The sequence below is a fragment of the Elephas maximus genome, chromosome 4, assembly GCF_024166365.1.
Source record: "Elephas maximus indicus isolate mEleMax1 chromosome 4, mEleMax1 primary haplotype, whole genome shotgun sequence".
Taxonomy (NCBI): domain Eukaryota; kingdom Metazoa; phylum Chordata; class Mammalia; order Proboscidea; family Elephantidae; genus Elephas; species Elephas maximus.
The window spans coordinates 84189035-84210692 of record NC_064822.1 but is presented as its reverse complement, the minus strand read 5'-3'; the positions used below and the strand labels follow the sequence as shown (position 1 = coordinate 84210692).

At 37.5% G+C, this 21658-nt stretch overlaps 1 protein-coding gene across 30 annotated transcripts in view; it reads left to right on the top strand.

Annotated features, from left to right (window-relative positions):
- Window positions 1-19189, top strand: part of LMNTD1 (lamin tail domain containing 1) — a 504435-nt gene extending 485246 nt beyond the window's left edge. For all 30 annotated transcript variants that reach the window (XM_049882678.1, XM_049882672.1, XM_049882674.1 and 27 more), the window contains 2 exons: window positions 11962-12038; window positions 17138-19189. In XM_049882678.1, the coding sequence (XP_049738635.1) occupies window positions 11962-12038; window positions 17138-17158 (98 nt within the window). In that variant the 3' untranslated portion in view covers window positions 17159-19189. The remainder of the gene's footprint in view (window positions 1-11961; window positions 12039-17137) is intronic.
- Window positions 19190-21658: the final 2469 nt, after the last annotated feature.

Below are 21658 nucleotides of genomic sequence, written 5' to 3'. Positions count from 1 at the left end.
ATCCTAGGCATTAGTGAGCTGAAGTGGACTGGTACTGGCCATTTTGAATCCAACAATCTACTACGCCAGGAAAAAAACTTGGAGAGGAAAAGCATTGCATTTATCGTAAAAAAGAACATTTCAAGATCTATCCTGAAGTACAACACTGTCAGTGATAAAATAATATCCTTACGCCTATAAGGAAGACTGGTTAATACGATTATTATCCAAGTTTAATCACCAACCACTAAGGCCAAAGATGAAGAAAGCGAAGATTTTTACCAACTTCTGCAGTCTGAAATTGATCTAACATGCAATCAGGATGCATTGATAATAACTGGTGATTGGAATGTGAAAGTTGGAAACAAAGAAGGATCTATAGTTGGAAAATTAGCCCTGGTGGCAGAAATGACGCTGGATATCACATGATAGAATTTTGCAAGACCCACAACTTACTCTTTGCAAATATCTTTTTTCAACAACATAAATGGTAATTATACACATGGACCTCAGTGGATAGAAAGCACAGGAATCAAATTTACTACATCTGTGGAGAGAAACAATAGAGAAGCTCAGTATCATCAGTCAGAACAAGGCCAGGAGCTGACTGTGGAACAGACCATCAGTTGCTTATATGCAAGTTCAAGTTGAAGCTGAAAATTAGAACAAGTACAGGAGAGCCAAAGTACAACCTTGAGTATATCCTACTTGAATTTAGAGACCATCTCAAGAACAGATTTGACACACCGAACACTAATGACCAAAGACCAGATGAGCCGTGGAATGGTATCAAGGACATCATACACAAAGAAAGCAGAGGTCATTAAAAAGACAGGAAAGAAAGAAAAAAAACAAAATGAATGTCAGAAGAGACTCTGAAACTTGCTCTTGAACATCAAGTAGCTAAAGGAAAAGGAAGAAATAATGAAGTCAAAGAGCTGAACAGAAGATTTCAAAGGGCAACTTGAGAAGACAAAGTAAAGTGTTATAATGAAATGTGCAAAGACCTAGAGTTAGAAAACCAAAAGGGAAGAACATGCTCAGCATTACTCAAGCTGAAAGAACTGAAAAAAAAAATTCAAGCCTCGAGTTGCAATATTGAAGGATTGTACAGGAAAAATATTAAATGGCGCAAGAAACATCAAAAGAAGATGGAAGGGATGCACTGAGTCACTATACCAAAAAGAATTGGTCGACGTCCAACCATTACAGGAGGTAACATATGATCAGGAACTGATGGTACTAAAGGACGAGGTCAAAGCTGCACTGAAGGCACTGGTGAAAAACAAAGCTCCAGGAACTGATGGAATACCAATTGAGATGTTTCAACAAATGGATGCAGCGCTGGAAGTGCTCATGCATCTATGCCAAGAAATTTGAAAGACATCTACCTGGCCAACTGGCCGGAAGAGATCTATATTTATGCCTATTCCCAAGAAAGGTGATCCCACCAAATGCAGAAATTATTGAACAACATCATTAGTATTACATGCAAGTAAAATTTTCCTGAAGATTATTAAAAAGCGGTTGCAGCAGTACACCAACAAGGAACTGCCAGAAATTCAAGCTGGACTCAGAAGAGGACATGGAATGAGGTCTCATTGCTGATGTAAGATGGATCCTGGCTAAAAGCAGAGAATACCAGAAAGATGTTTACCTGTGTTTTATTGACAATGCAAAAGCATTCAAATATGTGGATCATAACAAATTATGGATAACCTTGTAAAGAATGGGAATTCCAGAACACTTAATTGTGCTCATGAGGAGCCTGTACATAGATTGAAAGGCAGTTGTTTGAACAGAACAAGGAGATACTACATGGTTTAAAGTTAGGAAAGGTGTGTGTCAGGGTTGTGGCTTTTCATCATACTCATTCAATCTGTATGCTGAACAAATAATCCGAGAAGCTGGACTATATGAAGAAGAACAGGGCATCAGGATTGGAGGAAGACTCATTAACAACCTGTGTTATGCAGATGACACAACCTTGCTTGCTGAAAGTGAAGAGGACTTGAATCACTTACTGATGAAGATCAAAGACCACACCCTTCGCTATGGATTACACCTCACATAAAGAAAACAAAAATCCACACAACTGCACCAATAAGCAACATCATGATAAACAGAGAAAACGTTGAAGTTGTAAAGGATTTCACTTTACTTGGATCCACAGTCAATGGCCATATGGAAGCAGTAGTCAAGAAATTAAAAGATCCATTGTGTTGGACAAATCTGTACAAAAGACCTCTTTAAAGAGTTAAAAAGCAAAGGTGTCACCTTGAAGAATAAGGTTCACCTGACCCAAATCATGGTGTTTTCAACAGTCTCAGATGCCTGCGAAAGTGGGACAATGAGTAAGAAAGCCTGAAAGAGAATTGATGCCTTTGAATTATGCCATTGGCAAAGAATATTGAATATACCAGGGACTGCCAAAAGAATGAACAAATCTGTCTTGGAAGAAATACAGCCTGGATGCCCCTTAGAAGCGAGGAAGATGGAGAGACTTTGTTTCATGTACTTTGGACATGCTATCAAGAGGCACCAGTCCCTGGAGAAGCACGTCATGCTTGGTAAAGTAGACAGTGGAAAAACAGGAAGACCTTCAATGAGATGGACTGACACAGTGGCTGCAACAATGGGCTCAAGCATTACAATGATTGTGAGGATGACACAGGACTGGGCAGTATTTTGTTCTGTTATACATATGGTTGCTATGAGTTGGAACCAACTTAATGGTACCTAACAACAACAACAACAAAGCAAGTACTCTAAACCATCAAGCTTACATGTAACCTAGTACAGTATACACCACAACTAGTTCTTAATAGATATCTGTTGACTTAATCGGTGAATGAAAAGAAAAAGAGCGTGGCCACCAAGGGTATTTCTGAGTGATTCTTGAAGCTTGGTCAATAGGAGATTTTGTTTTCATTAGGCAGGAAAAACTGGTTTTACAAATTAAGCAGTGCTTAATAAAAAAATTTGTATTTTCCAAACATATTCTAATATTAATCCCAGTTTTTTTCAAACAGAAGTTTAAGTCCTGTAAATAAAGCTTTTAGAGCTGCTTTTATGAACCAAGGACCTGCGAATGGATTTCAGTAGGTACATGATCCTGCTAAGTGTGGTGCAAAAAATGTGTGCCTATGTGATTTTTTCTGTGAAGATATTCTGTAAGGTTCATCATATACCCACAAAAGTTTAAGAAGAACTGGATTAGAAGAATGCCAAGAAGGAACCAGGCTGTAAGCGCTAGAGAAAGCCTGTCTTAGACAGCAGCTATATCCATTCTAATACAATGATTTGCAAAATTTTATTTAGCAGAGGAATGCCTTAAAAAAAAAAAAAAGAAAATCTTATGCAGAATCCCAATATATAAAATGGATGAAAGTAGATCTGTCCAAGTTGAAGAGGGTGTAACCAATCCCACTGCTCACTACCTTCTTATTCTTCTCCCTCCATCCCTGTGATCCTTGAGACACATCTGTGGAATCACAGGATTCTGTGCAACAGTCTGAAAACCATTGTGGTAGCAAGAAATAGCACCTAAAACTAGTATCTTCTAGAAGTGGACTGATGGAAAATTTGTAAATTACTGAATATATCCCATTTTCATAATATTAAATACCATATACCTCTATGTCCGAGTCTTCACCTGTAAAGTAAGAGGTTTGAATCTGAAATTTAAAGAGCTATTCCAGCATTCAGTTCTATATTCAATATATTATGTATACAGTTGATTCTCATTATCCACAATAGTTATGTTCTATAAAGTCACCATAAACACTGAATTAGCAAATAGTGAACCATGGCTCCTAGGATAAATACAGGGTTAGGTTCCCGAGAGCTTCTGGTCACATTTTCTTCAAGTGACACTATCATTAGCATACCCCTCAATATCTGACAAATAAAAAGGAGAGAAAACCAAATTCATCGATTTTACTTGTAGGTTCTTGAATCTTGTTCCTTTTCCCTAGACTAGTTTGATGAATTACTGAAGACATTCAGAAGAATCTTAGTTGTATGCAACTCTTCTATCTGGGAATAATTGCCTTGTTTTCAGTTATTCATCTCAAATACAAACCTAGAGATGCCTAACCAAACCAAACCTGTTGCTGTCAAGTTGATTCCAACTCATGGTGACCCTAAAGGACAGAGTAGAACTGCCCCACAGGGTTTCCAAGGCTGTAATCTTTACCAAAGCAGACTGCCACATCTTTCTCCTGCAGGGCAACTAGTGGATTCAAACAACCAAACTTTCAGTTTGCAGCTGAGTACTTAACTGCTGCATCACCAGAAATACCTAGAGACTAACAAATAATTTTAAAGAAACACCTATATATCATATGCCTAATCATGCCAAGCATATGTTATTTTTTTAAAACATGTTAAAATATACACACACATAGGTATCTGAAGACAGGTAGTAAGAAAACCGAAGAGTTTCATCATGTCACAATGTGACATAAGAGGTACAGGAGTAAATTCTGGTGGCCATGCCCTGTGATTTGACTCTTCCACTCCTTCCAGGAGGACCCAGAGAGCTGGATGTTGGGGTCCCAGTTTTCCAATATCTCACATTGCTCCTCTGGTTTGAAACATCTTCTCCCATCCTCATCTATCAAAATCTAAGTCCTGCAATTCCATCGAGGTTTTATTTACATTTAACCAGTTTTATTAATATCATTCCCATATATCATACATATTCAAAAATAAATAAATAAATAGAATCACAGAAGAGCCAGAGGGTAATGTAGACAGTACACAGGTACTAATCATTCAGAATGAATATGTGCTATATTTTGTCATGTTGCTTCACTTTAAAAAATTTAACAGATAAATTTGAAGTCCCCTTGAATTTCTTTCTGGTTCTAATATGAAATTGAAATAAGTCATCCTTGTCTTTGTTTTTACACTTTAATTATATATTGACTCATACTACATATAACTGGTGTGGTTTTAATTTATATAAATGGCATCATGCTAAATATGCCTGCCTTTTTTTTTACTTAATAATACCATTTTGAGGATTTAAGTACACTCATATATGTAGATTTAATTCAGTCACTTTACTATGTAGCATTTTATTATAAAATATTATTAAATTATTATTATATTCACTGTATGTGGTAAATGACAATTTACTTGTCTGTTCCCTTATTAATGTCTTGCTCTACAGACAACGCTGCAGTGAAATATCCTTGTACATGAGGATCCTGTGCAAAGGTTTCTTTGGGGTTTTATACCTAAACTCTGAAAATCTTATAAAAACAAAGATAAACATAAATGAATATTGACTATATAAAACAATACTAATTTTGTTTTTTAGAATTTGAAATTTATATAGAATTTAAACACATGACAACGATAGCACAAAAGTTGGGAAGGGAGTTAATGGCGTTAAAGTACTCTAAATTTCCTGTTTTATCCAATAAGTTGTAAAAGTAGCAATTTATATTGCACTTTAATAAAGCAGCGATGCATGTTGTAGTCTAGGATAGGCACTAGAAGAATAGTAAAAAAAAATGTGTATCTAAAAAGTTAATAGAAGGAAAATCAAAAATAAAATTTATTGATCAAAAAGACTTATGAAACAAAGCAATGTGAAACAGGTGAAATAAATAGGGCACAAAAGTAATAAAGCAATTTATACCCCAATTATCTGTAATTATATCAAGTATCAAAAAAAACCAATGGCTGTCAAGTCGATTCTAACTCCTAGCAACCCCACAGAGTTTCTAAGGCTGTAAACAGAAGAGACTGCCACACATCTTTCTTCCACAGAGCTGCTGGTGGTTTTGAACCACTGACCTTTCTGTTAGCAGTCAAGCACCTTAACCACTGTGCCACCAGGGCTCCTTACAGCAAGTATAAATTATTTAAATACTCGAATTAGATCTTATCGATCCATGTTAAAAATAAAATCTCCAACTCTGGACTGCTTAAAAAGGATGTGTCTTAGATATAGGACTATACCAAACCAAACCCGTTGCTGTGGAGTCGATTTCAGCTCATAGCGACCCTACAGGACACAGTAGAACTACCCCATAGGGTTTCCAAGGAAGTTAGTGGATTCGAACTGCCGTCCTTTTGGTTAGCAGCCAAACACTTAACCAGTATGCCACCAGGGTTCCAAATACAGGAATATAGAACAGTTGAAAGTAAAAGGATGAAGAAATACACATCATGATATTACCCAAACAAATAAAGCTGGTATAGCTATTCTAGGAGCCCTGGTGGTACAGTGGTTAAGAGCTCAGCTGCTAACCAAAAGGTTGGCAGTTCAAATACACCAGGCGCTCCTTGGAAACCCAATGGGGCAGTCCTACTCTGTCCTATAGGGTCACTATGAGTCGGAAGCAACTCAACCACAATGGGTTTTGGTTTAGTTTTATAGTGATTCTAATATTAGACAAAGTAGAGTTCAAGACAAGAAGAATTCATTTGTTTCTCAAAAAGAAAAGAGAGAAAAATTAGAGCAGAAACAAATTTAAAGAGATAATGGAAAAATTCTCTAAAACTGATGAAAGACATCAAGCCACAAAATAAGAGCAATCAATCCCAAACAGTATAAGTACAGAGGAAACCACAGCTAGGTACCTCACATGATTAACAAATTTGACCAAACTGACATAAGGAACATTCTACCCAATGATTACAGAACACTCTTTGTAAGTGTAGACAGAATATTTACTAAAATCAAACATATAAGGCCATAAAACAAGTCTCAACAAATTTCAAAGGGACCAACTGTCTGTGCTCTGTACAATGAAATGTGAACAGAAACCATGTGCAACATCTGGATCATACTTGTAGAGTGTGTGCTCCCCTTGTCTTATTGGCATGATGGCAGGGACTGGAGCTTCCATCTTTCAACTTACAGTTGGAAGCCGTATGTTGAGGATGGTAGAACCACCCTTCCTGCTCTCTATTGACACATCTCCAGATTGTTAAGTGAGAGAAAAATAATCTTGTTAAGCCTTTGTTAAATTGGATTATTGTATCAGAGCCATGTGGCCCACACAGCATTGCTACTACTTAAGATTTAGTGTCATTTAATAGGCTATTGCTTAAAAAGAAAAAAAAAGAGCTCATAAAGTATATTTTTAAGACAACTAGATTTGGATATAGAATGAATACTAGATGATATTAAGGAATCCTTATTATTTTCTTAGGTCTGTCAGTTGTGCTGTGTTTACATTGATTGTCCTTAGGAGACTCATGCTTAAATCTTTAGTTGCAATCTGGTAATTTGGTGATATAAGGATGGATGGATAGATAGATAAATAGTTGATAGATAATATAAATATGGCAAAATATTAATTGTTAAATCTGGATAATAAGTATTCAATTTCAGGTACTGTTCTTTTAATTTTTCTGTATGTTGGAAAATTTTCATAGTAAAAATTTAGAAAAATAAACAAGACACTTGTCTTAGTTGCTCAGCGCTGCCGTAACAGAAATATGACAAGCGGATGGCTTTAACAAACAAATTTATTCTCTCACAGTCTACTAGGCTGGAAATTCGAATTCAGGGTGGCAGCTTCAGGGGAAGGCTTTCTCACTCTGTTGACTCTGGAGGAAAGTTCTTGTCATCAACAAATTTTCCCTTGGTCTAGGAGCTTCTCAGCATAGGTTCCCTGGGTCCAAAGGGCACATGTAGTCCTGGTTCTTTCTTGGTGGCATGAGGTCCCCTTCTTCCCTCTGCTTGCTTCTCTCTTTTATATTTCAAAAGAGATTGACTCAAGATACAACCTAATCTTGTACATTGAGTCCTGCCTCATTAATATCACAGAGGTAGAATTTATAACACATAGGAAAATCACATCAGTTGAAAAAATGTTAGACAATCAAACAATACTGGGAATCATGGCCTAACCAAATCAATACACATTTTGCGGGGACACAGTTCAATCCATAACAACGCTTTTGATAGAATGTAGTATGCACTTGGAGCTGTTAGAGCATGGAGGCAAGGCACTGAGCACAGCCTGTAGTCACTACTCTTCGAAAGCTAAAGACCCTTTATAAAAGCACATGTGTTTGTGTTGTGCAGCCATTATTTTTCCTAGCTCTAGAGAGAGTGAACTTCCTTCTTGTCTTGTTCCTGTTAGTTTATAGAATGTGGACAAAGTTGTCAGACTAGAAGCTAGTCTAAAGATAGTATTTTACAGATATTGTTCTAAGCTAATAGTGTGGGTATATCATACTGTTTAACGTACTTTGTATACTGATTAATGCGTTTTGCCTATTATCTGTGATCCATGTTGCACACTGCAGTAGGATTCATTTTAATTGTGGATTCTATAACTGCTACTGCCTTCCATGCAGATGTTATTACATTAATAATAATTATTATGTTTCCTCGTTTTTGAGGGTTGCAAAACCACACTGTAAAAATCAATTTGCTAGAAGATAAATGAAAATAAAACATAGTTAACTGTTGTTATGCAGGAATGCAATATTTAAAATTTCATCAATGTAAGCAATATTGAGATCACATTTATGGAATTTTGCTTTAGTTAGACTGTAGGAGATTACTCATTAGAGTTCAAGACATCTGGATTATCTGTCTTGGAACCAAAGGATTTTGTTTCTATAAGAACATAACTCCAATCCATAATGATAACAAAGGGAAAAATACAGCTTTGAAATGTTGGATTTCCTTTATGTATTCTTCAGATTACTATCTGCTCTGTTTACAGATGTTTGCCTGTATTACATCATTTAAATTGATTGGATTAGGAATTTGGAATGCCTAAGGTCACATCTCTATGACTGGGAACAGTATTACCTTTGATAGTAACATAGCTAGAAATTGTATGAATCAATACACAGAAATTAAAAAAAAAAATCTGAGTATTCTGTGGAATAGAAAAGGTCAGTTACTTGGACCACTTACAATCAGACTAAGTAGAAATTAATTACTTGAAGAAATACTGCAAAATGCGAAGGGCTTCTGTTCATTTTCTGCTATCAAATAAACCAAAAAATAAAAAAAAACTAAACCTGCTGCCGTCAAGTCGATTCTAATTCATAGCAACCCTATAGGACAGAGTAGAACTGCCCCACATGGTTTCCAAGGAGCGTGTCGTGGATCGAATTGTGTCACCCAAAAGTATCTGTCAACTTGGCTACGTCATAATTCCCAGTATTGTAATGATTGTCTACCATTTTGTCATTTGATATAATTTCCCCGTGTTGTAAATTCTATCACCATGTTGTTAATGAGATGGATTAGTGGCAGTTGTATTGATGAGATCTACAAGATTAGATAGTGTCTTCAGCCAATCTTTTTTGAGATCTAAAAGAGAGAAGTGAGCAGAGAGACAGGGGGACTTCACCCCACCAAGAAAGCAGCACCAGGAGCAGAGTGCATACTTTGGACCCAAGTCTCCTGCACAGAGAAGCTCCTAGACCATGGGAAGATTGATGACAAGGACCCTCCTCCAGAGTCAGCAGAGAGATAAAGCCTTCCGCTGGAGCTGACACCCTGAATTTGGACTTCTAGGCTGCTAGACTCTGAGAAAATAAACTTTTGTTTGTTAAAGCCATCCACTTGTGGTATTTCTGTTATAGAGGCACTAGATGACTAACACAGAGCGCCTGGTGGATTCGAACTGCCAACCTTTTGGTTAGCAGCTGTAGCTCTTAACTACTATGCCACCAGGGTTTCCACTATCAAATAATATCATCAAAAAATGAGGAATTTCTATATAAAGGAAAATCATAATATTAATTACCTATGCCTTGGCTGAGTTAAAAATGACATTGTGTATTTGAGGGAAATAATTTTTCTCTTTTGTTGCTTACTTAAAGAAAATTTAGATTGTAATATCATCATTGTATTTCTGCAGGATTTCTTTTTAATGAAGAGACAAGTGAGAACCATTTACGTGTCTCTTCTTATGGCTGAAATAAGAGTTTCCTTAATGGCCAAATGTCAAGTCCAAGGTAGTGCTAGTCCTAGTAACAGATCGACTGGGTAACTTCATGACTGAATCTTTTATTTCAAAACATTTCAACATTATGAAAGAGAAATGTTTGAAATTGCCCTTTAGCTATGAAAGATTATAACCTCATTTACAGAAATAAACTTTATTAATGATCTACTTCTTCACACAAGTTAAAAAAAAAACTATTTTAGGAGTCAGAGTGTTCATATTAAAGATACTAGGAACTAAATGTTTCAGATTCAAATAACCCAAGAAATTGCCATCACCCATCAAAACTGAAACAAGTAAACACTACTACTGCTGGTAGTCTTGTCATGAAATTTCAAGGAATTATAGACAGAAGTTTTCTATACATGTTTCTAGTTCTAAAATACAGGACTTTGTCTTCTGACGAACAAACTTTCAGGGTGCAATTTAAAACTTTCATTTTCGGGCTACTCAGTCAGATGGGACAAAGTTGAATATTTGCAAGGTGGTTTTATGCCAACAAATTACTCCCTTCCTTCCAGGAGATGAGAGGTAGTGATCTAGATCCTTCCTGTATCAAAGCTGCTACTTACAGTAATAATTTACTGTTCAGAAAGTTTAGGGTGTGATGTACCAAAGAGCACCCTGATTCCTTGTATTCAGAAACCTATTAACCCCCCCCGCAAAAAACTTGCTGCCTTCGAGTTGATTCCAACTCATAGCAACCCTCAAGGACAGAATAATAGAAACCTATTAGTTTCACCGTGTTAAACAGAAATGCATTTCTGTTAGTGAGGGTCACATTTCCCACCCAGCTTCTGTATGTTGTTGCTTTGTAATGTAATACAGGCAACCTAACTTGATTATTCTTCTTTGGATCTTGCAGAGATAAAGAAACAGGTATGACTGAGGAGTTTTCTCTGTACTTGCTTTTTTTCAGAGCAGCTTATTGTCATTATTATTGTATTATAACATATTATAATTATATATTTTATTGCTTTTAAATATGATCTACTGTATAATTACTTTGTTGTTGCTATTGCTTGGTGCTGTCAAGTCAGTTCCAACTCATAGCGACCCTATGTATGACTGAACAAAACACTGCCCAGTCCAGCACCATCCTCACAATCGTTGTTATCTTTGAGTCCCATTTGAGTCTGTCAATCTAGAAGCTACACTGAGACCTGTCCACCAAGGGTGACCCTGCTGGTATTTGAAATACTGGTGGCAAAGCTTCTAGTATCACAGCAACATGTAAACCACCACAGTATGACAAACTGACAGACATGTAGTGGACAATTATTTTATATATATTATTTTGCTTTCTTATCTTTTATCTTACAGGAATCAAATAACATCTCATCTCCCATCTGGAAGTAATTTGTACTTGGGATCATTCAATTCACCATTATTTCAGTTTGATACACTAATTTTGTAATATGTAAATTATGGTATATTTAAAGAAGTGACTTTAAATCCCTGTTTATGTATCTGGAAGTGAGGGAGGCCACCATATATGTCACCACAATCATCACCAAGGTGGAGTCGACTAAAATGGCAGCTGGGCCAGCACCCCCCTCCCCCCCCACATCCACCCTCTGCCTTGTGCATTCTCACTGATGCAGTCAGATCTCTGTACTTCCCCCCGCTAGGTACTTAGTTGTTGTGGCAGTAGTAAATAGAAAGCACCTGAGGAATTTTACAAGCTGGTAAAATTACTCTTGCAAGTCCCAGTTTTTAAAAATGTATCTTCCAGATAGACATTTTTTTCTCTCAAAGTTTTGATTATGTTTTGAAATATATGTTTCCTTTTTAAATGATTCATTGAAAACTTGGACTTAAAAGTAATTAAATAATACTTTGCAAGGGGTTTTTAAACCACTTGGCTCAAGTCACAGTTAAATACTGTTCTTAAGCCTTAGATTTCTTCTTCAAATAAAAGAAAACCATTCTTTTGTTTCCTCATTCCCAGATTTAGTATAAAAAAATCCTTGCTTAGCACATCGAACTGAGTTGTTCCTCCCCTTCTCTTCCCTCCATCTTTCTTTCTTGTTTGCAGAGACTGGGAAAATAAATACTCTAAACACAGAACATATGAGTGAAAAAAGTATCATGGAGCCAATTAAACCTTTAGATGTAAGTAATAGCATTGCAAATTTGCTTTCTTTGTAGAGAATAAAAAGGCTAAATTTGTTTTCAGAAATGTCTTTAAAAGCCATCAGAACATGGATTGTTTCGATATGCTGTAGTCACTAGTTTTCTGTTAGATACTGTCATCGATTGAATTGTTTCTCCCCAAGATATGTATCGACTTGGTTACGCCATGATTCCCAGTATTGTGTGGTTGTCCTCCATTTTGTGATTTTAATTTTATTTAAAGAGGATTAGGGTGGTATTGATCCTATGTAAAGGGAGTTTACCTGGGGTGTGGCCTGCACCACCTTTTATCTCTCAAGAGATAAAAAGGAAAGGGAAGCCAGCAGGGAGGAGGACCTCATACCACCAAGAAAGCAGCACCAGGAGCAGAGTGTGTTCTTTGGACCCAGGGTCCCTATGCCTGAGAAGCTCCTCAACCAGGGGAAGACTGATGAGAAGGCTGACAGAGAGAGAAAGCCTTCCCCTGGAGCTGACACCCTGAATTTGGACTTTTAGCCTATTTTACTGTGAAGAAATAAATTTCTCTTTGTTAAAGCTACCTACTTGTGGTATTCGGGCTATAGCAGCACCAGATGACTAAGACAGATACTTATGTTGCTTTTAGGGCCATCAGCTATTATCCTTCCTATGGCATGATAAACTTTCTAAGAATAGGAAATGAGGAGATATCACATCTTTTTTTTTTGCCTTTATCCTTGCCCCTGTTCTTGCTGATGGATAAGAAATAAGCCATTGAAATCCAGAGTCATTTCAAACACTCAAACAACTGCAACTGTACTTATACACTTTAATTCCTGTGGATAACGGATTACTAATTGCACAACAGAGATTATTCTGGTTAAAAGGCTGCACATGCCCTGTAAAGTATTTTTTAAATGGTGATGACAAGGAAGATAGTGTGACTGTATTAGGAACTCTGGCCTCTACTATTAAGTTGTTAAATGACCTTGTGTCATTTAACCAGTCACTTCCTAGACTGGCTCAGCTTTTTCATGGTGATGTCAATTATAAGTAGTTGAAGGAGAGGCCAGCAAAGGAGGCTCTCTGTTTTTAAGTGGTTGTGTTTAAACTCTTCCTGAAAGCAGTGGGTTTGTTTGAAGGAGTTGATGACAAGGTGAATTTTTAGTCAAGAATTCCTTTTGGTAAGTATCCTTCTCTAGTTCATATCATTTGCTGCCTGAGTCCACAACTGATCTATATATGTGTTTTCTTGGTCTTTTTTATGACTAGGCTTTAAGTCCATTCCTTGGTTTTAGATTAAAACTACAACCATCTAATCCCTACCTGTTTAGTATCCTGGATTCTGCTGGCAGAAATTACTTGATTTGCTGAATCCACACAGCTTGCTGGCCTTCCATGGTCCCTTTAGATACCCTCTTCTGTGTACAAGCTTTTCAGATTTTCCAAAATTGCTCAGAGGTCCAATTTCTTTCAGCTTGCCCCATCCTAGAATTTCCCTAATCATTATCTTCTATTTTTCTGAAGATGATCTTTTTTATCACTCCTCTCACCTCATTTTTATAGCATCATTATCTTTGAGCTTCCAACTTTCTAAAAATGTGATGGCCACAACTCGCCTCTTTGCCACTTTCTTCTTGGGCACTTCTTATAGACTCACAGAACAGTGGGATTGTACAGGTATTTAGTCCAACCTCCTCATCTTAGAGCAAAAGAAACCAATGTTTGAAGAGGTAAATTACCAAAATTCACCTAGTAATTAATCACAGAGCTAAAACTAAGCCCAGGGACTTTTAAATGCAAAGAACTGGATAATCCAGCTGTGGGTCCCAGTGATGTAATTTCTGCTCCCAGTGATCTTGACCACTGAGTTCTGCCTTCTCTGGGACCCATTCCCTCCAGCTGGCCTAGCTCTGAGCAGAGTGTAGTTGAAACACAAAGGATGGGACCTGGAATCTGCCACAGGCATTAGCAACCAGCACTTCTGTAATTCACTTACCAGAAGGGGATTCTATTGACTACTGAATCTGCATACGATGTGAGTTGGAAAGAGGGCAGACATTTTAACATATACAAAAACAACGATTTTGTTTTGTTTTAGTGGGGGAAAATGTTTTGATTCCTTTCACTGGATACCGAATAACATAATTTTGGCAGAGGTTTTTAGCCTCTGTTGAACTTTCTCAGTTATTATTTTGCTTAACTAAGCTGATCACAGATTTAGTCATTGATCCTCTCCATGGGAGTTTTTGGTAGCTTTGATTTTTTTTTTTTTTCCCCACCTACTCAGTTTTGAAAATTTGTAAGCTTTGTAAGATGCATTACTTCTGTTTTTTGCAGAGCCTCCACTCCCATCTGGTGGTATATTTAGGACTGACCATCAGTTTGTCCTCACAATGTTTCTAAAGCCTTCACAGGGAGCATAATTTTACCTTAACCATCTATCAGCGAAGGACTTCTGTATTGCTACCAGCTCCTGAGTCTGCATATCTGTTCATGGAAAATTGTTCAGAGATGAAGCCATTGTTTTGTTCTCACTGTATTCATGGGCATTCCTTAGCAACATGTAATGTTATGTACATTCTACAGCATTTCACAGCTTTCATGTTATAGTTTTTGAGCCTATGACGTAAGCAGGGCTGATATTATCTCTATTTTATAGTTGAAGAAATTCTAGCTCAGAGAGATTGACTTACCTAAAATCACTTAGATAGTGACAGCTAAGACTAGAATCCTAGCCTAATGTTCTTCCTCAATTATCACTCTGACAGTTAAGCATTACATTGTCTTCGTCTTTTCCCCTCTTTCTCCCAATTTGACTGAAAGGACAAAACACCACACATGTTGAAGTATAACTAGAAAAAGATGTTTTGGCTTCACAAAAGAAAGCATTGGGTACCATGAGAATCTTAATGCTATTTCATTCAGCAAAAAATATTCAAGTTCTATTTCCAAATTGGCGCCCTTGTGGCATAATGGTTAAGAGCTCAGCTGCTAACCAAAAGGTCAGCAGTTCAAATTCACCAGCCGCTCCTTGGAAACACCATGTGGCAGTTCTACTGTGTCCTATAGGGTTGCTATGAGTTGGAACTGACTTGATGACACCTAACAACAACAACATTTCCAAGTTAGGAGCCCTGGTGGTACAGGAAGAAGCTCTGGTGGCACTGGCACAGTGGTTAAGTGCTCAGCTAATAACTGAAAAGTCAGTGGTTTGAACCAACCAGCCACTCTGCAGGATAAAGACGTGGCAATCTGCTTCCACAAAGATGTACAGCCTTGTAAACCCTATGGAGCAGTTCTATTCTGTCCCATAGGGTCACTATGAGTCAGAATCAACTCGATGGCAAATGGTTCTTCCAAATTGCTAATTTTAACGAAGCACCAACTATTGGGACAAACACAAGCCAATCAAAGTTCAGTCTCAGGGGAATTTGACTACTAATTACTTTTCTTTGCAACAGCTGATTAAAAACCTGCAGTGTACTCGGAGTCAGCTCTCACTCCACTCAGTACTTCACAAAGAATGTGTGGGAGTACTGTTGCATGACTAATGGACAGTGCAGGTGGAGTGATGCATCAGAGCACTGTGGAAACAGAACTTTTCATAAGTTATGATTTAGAGAATTCTGGAAAGGCCAGGTCACTTTCCTATGTGCCTGCCACCTTCCATTTGAACTGTCTCCTTGCTAGGAGACACTGAAGATTCTAGGAGAGAGAATAAATAGGGAAGAAAGAGCAGGGGAAGACCTAGAACTTATTATATGCCACCAGCACTATCCTATAGAGTCAGCAATTTAAAATACAAGATATTAAACTGATAATGAGTAAAAGTTCTTGTACATTAAAGGCACTCAATAAAGGAATGGTGATGGAGTATTTCCATGAACAAAGCTGTGTTCACACATCCTTTACCGTTCTGAATGGTCCATGCTGGATAGCCCAAATATGTGATGTCCTTCTAGCCCCGCAAGGACCCTTCCTTGGAACTCTGACAATTTCTCCTGGGGCCAGGTTTTTGTTGATAAGGAGTCAGTATTTAATAACCCAGAAAGAGGGACTAGTATTTAATACTTTGCTAAAGGAGTTTTTTTTTTTAAGTCTGATAGTTAAATTTTTTATATCTTTGTTCTCTATCAATACTTTGTTATGTATTCCTTCAGTCTATATACTAATAATCTGTCTCCCCTCTCAGTCTTCAAAATGACCTGTCAATTTCTAAAATTCTTCAGTCAGTTGAAATTTCATGAATATTTGGGTTCCACAGCTTCCTTCCCTCAAAATTTGTTAACCATCCTATTGTTTGTCTTCCCAGCATCACCCTTACAGTGTCACAGTTAGGTTGGTTGGGAAGACTAAAAAGACCTGCAATCTAGATTTTCATCATGTTGGTCAAAGACATTCCATACTTTAAAGAAAAATACATGTCTCTTTAAGTGTCACCAGCCTCACTTCCACAGAGGAGTCATAGAACGCAAACATTTCTGGCTGAAAGACCTCCTGCTGAGGTTTCTACAGAAAACATATGCCATATACACATGGAGAAACAAAACTTTCTTTTTTGTTTCATTTTTATGTGTGTTAACCTGATTTCTTTTAAGTCTGGGGTACATCCTTAGATGTTTAAAGGAAATCTATAATTAGATACTACTGGAGTACCGCCAAGAAGGAAATGGACAGTGTGGACATTTAGAAATGGATCCATAAACTGGTTGGCTCAGAACCATTTTGACCTTCATATTCAAGACCAGAAGGGAACACTATCCATTACCAGCTAGTGAAATTGCCAAGAACAGTTTCCACCTGCTGCTCAGGAGTAAACGAGTCTTACACATCATAAGTTACCTTTAAAAATATGACCTAAAGGCGTGCACATGTTACAGAGTTGAGTTAGCAGGAGGAAAAAAAAAAAAAGAATAACCCTTTGACCTTTTCAAAAGCTGAAGTATCACAAAAATAATGTCCTCCCTTCTCTTACTGTTCTGCATCCATGAAGGGCTAGAATCGAATTCTCTAAATCGTGTATTTTCCTAGGTCTTAAGATTAATATTGCTATGACAACTTCAGCACTTTTTCCATCTGAATTATATTTGACCGTTCTATTTATTTTTTTTGTTCAGGACACTAATGTCCAAGTCTAAAGAACACAAGAGGGGCCAGCATGTGCCAGCCAGCCTTCAGCACACAGGAGAAGCAACCAGCAGCAAGCAAGAAAATGGTTCCTTTTGGAAAAGATAATTCCTTAGGATTTTGCTATAACCATTTTTTAAAGAAAGAGATGGAAGTTGCTGACAAGTTGAAGTATTTGTTTTCTAAGCAATTGAGAGGAAAAGCATTGGTCAGAAGCAAAACCAGCACACTCTTTATTTTGGACACATGAAATGCCTCAATCACTAATCACTGTCTTGTCTTTTTTAACCCCACCCAGCTGTTAGGTCTACAACTCCTGCTATTTATGCAGATGCATATTCTAAAAGCACACAGTGTCAGGAACTCTGACATCGGTGTGTCTACACTAGGACTCTGTCTCCTTAAAAACAGATTAATTCTGCTTCTTAATGACAAAGTAATTGGCGAAGGTTCTGTGGAGTAACTTAGTGCCTACACTTACCTAAAATTCATCTGTCAATTAACATTAAGGTTACTTTTGTTTTAATTGCTCCCCCCACCCCCACAACTTGACTGAAAGGAAAAACCACCGCACACGTACAACTAGAAAAGGATGTTTTCGTATCATAAAAGAAAGAGCTGGCTACCTGAGAATCTTAATGCTGCCCTATACAGCAAAAGAAGATTCAGGATCTGTTCCCAAAATTGCTTACATAACAGAGTAACAACTACAGGGACAAACACAAGCAAATCAAAGTTCACTCTCAGTAGACTTTGACTGCTAACCACAGTCCTGTGCAACAGCTGATTAAAAGCCTGCAGGGCTGTCACCACCCACGCTGTGATACTAGGTAGGAAATCCCATAGATAGAAAATGCCAAAGGGACATGAAAGTTTTAATTAAATAATCTCATGAAGATACCTTCCTGTTTGTGTGGGGTTTTTTTTGTTTGTTTGGTTTTCTTTTTAACTATTGACACTCCTTATTCTATAGCTATCTTATTCTGTACCTATCAAGAGTGTAGAAATTGGAAAAAGAATGGAATAAGTCCATTGTTAATGTCAAGCCTGTTTGCAGTCAGAAGGTGTGACCACTTCGAGATTCTGAGAATTTGACTCAGATTCCTTTCTATACCTTGTGGCCCTATTAATTTAAATTATTGTGAATTTATATAGCATACATAGGAAGACGTGGTACATACTGCCTTGGGGTATGACGAGTAGTGAGAAAGGTGAGGATGTTCATCCCAATATCTGTTTTTTAAAAATAAAGAAAAGTAAAATAACCCGAATATCCACCAGTAGTATCCATGAATAGAACACATGGCATTTTGTTAGTTTATTACGTCCAAACACCAAGAGGTAACAGTACTTTGTTTTTAAAAAGTCATGCACTAGTCTGAAGCATCTAAGAAGACATCCATTGCTTGACAAAATAATCTGTCATATACTTCTTGGGTTTATATAAAAAGGATTCCCATAAACCCCTGTATATTGATGAGGTGTAAATATTTTCTACTTGCCAGGCCATAGCGATCACATTATTTCCTCACTCTTCAGACACTCAGAAGTAAACTAACACATTTTCAGAAAACTGTCAATATACACTTTATGCCACTTTGTGCTAGTAAGTATGATCTTTGAATCATATGTTGGCTAAATTGTGTAGATTGTTCTTTCTTTTTCATGGTTACTATAGAAACTGTGCAGTCGTGATTTGTGAGGAGACCACAGGGCATCCAAGAGTGTATAATAAAAGTTAACTTATTCTATGGTTGATAATTTCTTTCAGCTGCCTCCATTTGTGATGATTCTCATGTTCACACTGGGAATATAAACATACAGCCAAAAAGGACTCTGGCGACTATGGCCAATGAGCCATCTCACCCTTGACGGACTTCTCTCCCAGGCTTGTTCCCTCAAAGATTTGTAAAACAACACATGAAATGAATGGTGTGTAAGGTTCAGGTATTTCCAATTATTTCCCTCACATGAACAGAGGTTGCCTAGATCCAAAACAACTTTGAGCTCAAATAGTTTTCCTTATACTTGCAGCTGTGTAGTTTCAGGAATATTTCATCTACGTTTTTCTGATTTGTTTACACTTCATCAATAAAATAATCTCTCCTCTGAGCTTTTCTACACAATTATTCCCTCTTTGGGTGGTTGCGAATATGGTCCATTTAAGTATTTCTTACTTGGTGAAGCATGTCTCCTGGAAAATGTATAACCTTGCAAGGGCAAGAAAGAGAGGAAGACTCAGTGCTGGAATCCCTAGTAGAAGCCTCATCAGCTGTATCACCATAGAAATTTCTAGCACAATGTCAACTATCAGGGATTAAAAAAGAAGAATGTAGGTTTGGAGCACTTTGCTCTCTTAAGTTTCTATGAATGAAAGTTTATAAGATGGATCTTTAGGCTTCAGCTGCCTTAGATAGTGGTGAGCTTTATCTTATGGTCCCAGAAATTTACCAATTCGTTATTGCCCACTGCAAGTTGGTGGCAGCACTCTACTTTCAATTACCTCATAAGAATCATGAAAATTACTTCATAAAGTATTTGAATAATGAGTATTGCTAAATAATATTCTCTGTTTGTTGGGGGGAGATCACTGCAGATTGATGAACTAGTTGAATGACAATGAAAAACAAACCCAAAATTTTACCTACTGCTGGATATCCCCTAAAAAAGGTGAACTTTTCAGGCCCGTCCTCACCCGTATGCAAGCAATCTCTTTCACATGCACGCTTTATGATTTTGGCAGGAAATAATGAAAAATATTATGAAAGAGCAAGCACTGTTCTGATGATGAAGTGTTTTTGGTCAAATGCCAATGAGCTTTGAAGAAGAATCCAAATTTTCAGATCATTATCAGGACTAGAGTTCCTTTCAGGGGGTAAACTCCTGCTACTCTTGGCACTTTCTCCCAAGTTCAAGTAGAGGAGACATTAGAATTTAGCCATTTGAGTAAGTTTTAAATTTGTAGTAACAATATTACTTTGTGCTTAGATAATATGGTTACCACTCAATGATCTATGTTTATGAAAGTACTGACTTGAAATAGACCTATATAGACATATTCATAGTATATTCATATTCTTTGGAATGTATTTTTAAAACAAGCCAGATACAAGTAAAAAATTTTGTTTTATTTTGGAGTTTTACTTCCTAATATTTTTCTTAGGCTAAAGAGAGTTTTTTTTTAAAGAGAGTTTCAGTACATTGAATGCCATGAGATTACCAGCCTGGGGTTTAAATTTTATGACAATATGAGAAAATTTAGAACTTTTTAGATTAATTGAAAACTGCATTATCTATTCAAAAAAGGTTTTGTATGGGTCTGTATTGTGATCCTGAGAAAAAGGGCAATATGCCAGGCAGCCAAATTTTGCCTTAATAGCATCAACAGACAGCAAGTGTCAGTTATAAAACCCTTCCCTACCTTCTACTAGCCTCACACATTATATTTCATATTAGTTTAACTAATCATTAATTTGAGTTCAGGTCTAGAAGGAGGAACATAGGAACCATGAGCAGAAGTACCATATGAACTGTTTTTCAGGTTCATGCCTCATACTTTCTGTTATGCTGCAAACAGTCATAAGAAACTAGAAGGGGTTCAAAGAAATTGGTGTGAGGTGGTGAAGAATCCACATGCTGGGTGGCTCATCCACATGGCAGGCAAGTTGATGCTGACTGAGTGTTCATAACTATGTTGTCCCCTCCATAAGAAAGCTTGGATTTCCTCACAGCATGGTGTCTAGCTTTCAAGAGCAAGGGTTTTGGGAAAGTGGAAGCTGCCAGTTTCTAAGATTTGGACCCAGACACTAACATAGTAGCACTCTGCCATGTTCTACTGGGCAAGTAGTCACAGAGCCCAGATCCAAAGGGAGGGGATGTAGATACCACCTTTCTATGATAGGCATGTCAAAGAATTTTGGGACCATGTTTTAAAACCACCACAATGTGTATATCACCAAGAAAATACATTCTACTTCTCAACTTGATCTTGTCTTTTTAAACTCAACTGGGAATGTTTGCTCTAATCCTGTAAAATAAAGTATATCCCTAGTTCAGTTGGTGAGCACATTGAATCCTGATGTTTTGAGGAGGTGGGACCTGATGATGGAGTAGTCAGATGCTTCCAGTGATCTCTGTTACAAGAAAGACCAAAAAAAAAAACCAAGTGAAATGATTATATATATGACAAGCTAGGTGCTCTGAACATCAAAGGCAAAGTTAGAAAATGGATTGAGCAGCCAGGGGAGGGAGAAATGGTTCAGAAGTGAAGAGGAGTTGCCAGACCTGATCCTGTGGGAGCCCTCAGGTACAATCCCCTGGAGCAACCACAGCAGGGCTGGCAGTAGAGTTCAGGATGTGGTTTCCTCAGTGAGAAACAGCAAGCCGCAGCGCCTACTCACACCTCCAGAACCAGAGAAGAATGGTGCTCTTGGCAAAAGCTAAGTACCTGCATTTATTTTACTGTGCTCCCAGCCCCCAAGCTGGCTTCAGTGGCTGTCGATTTCCCTGGG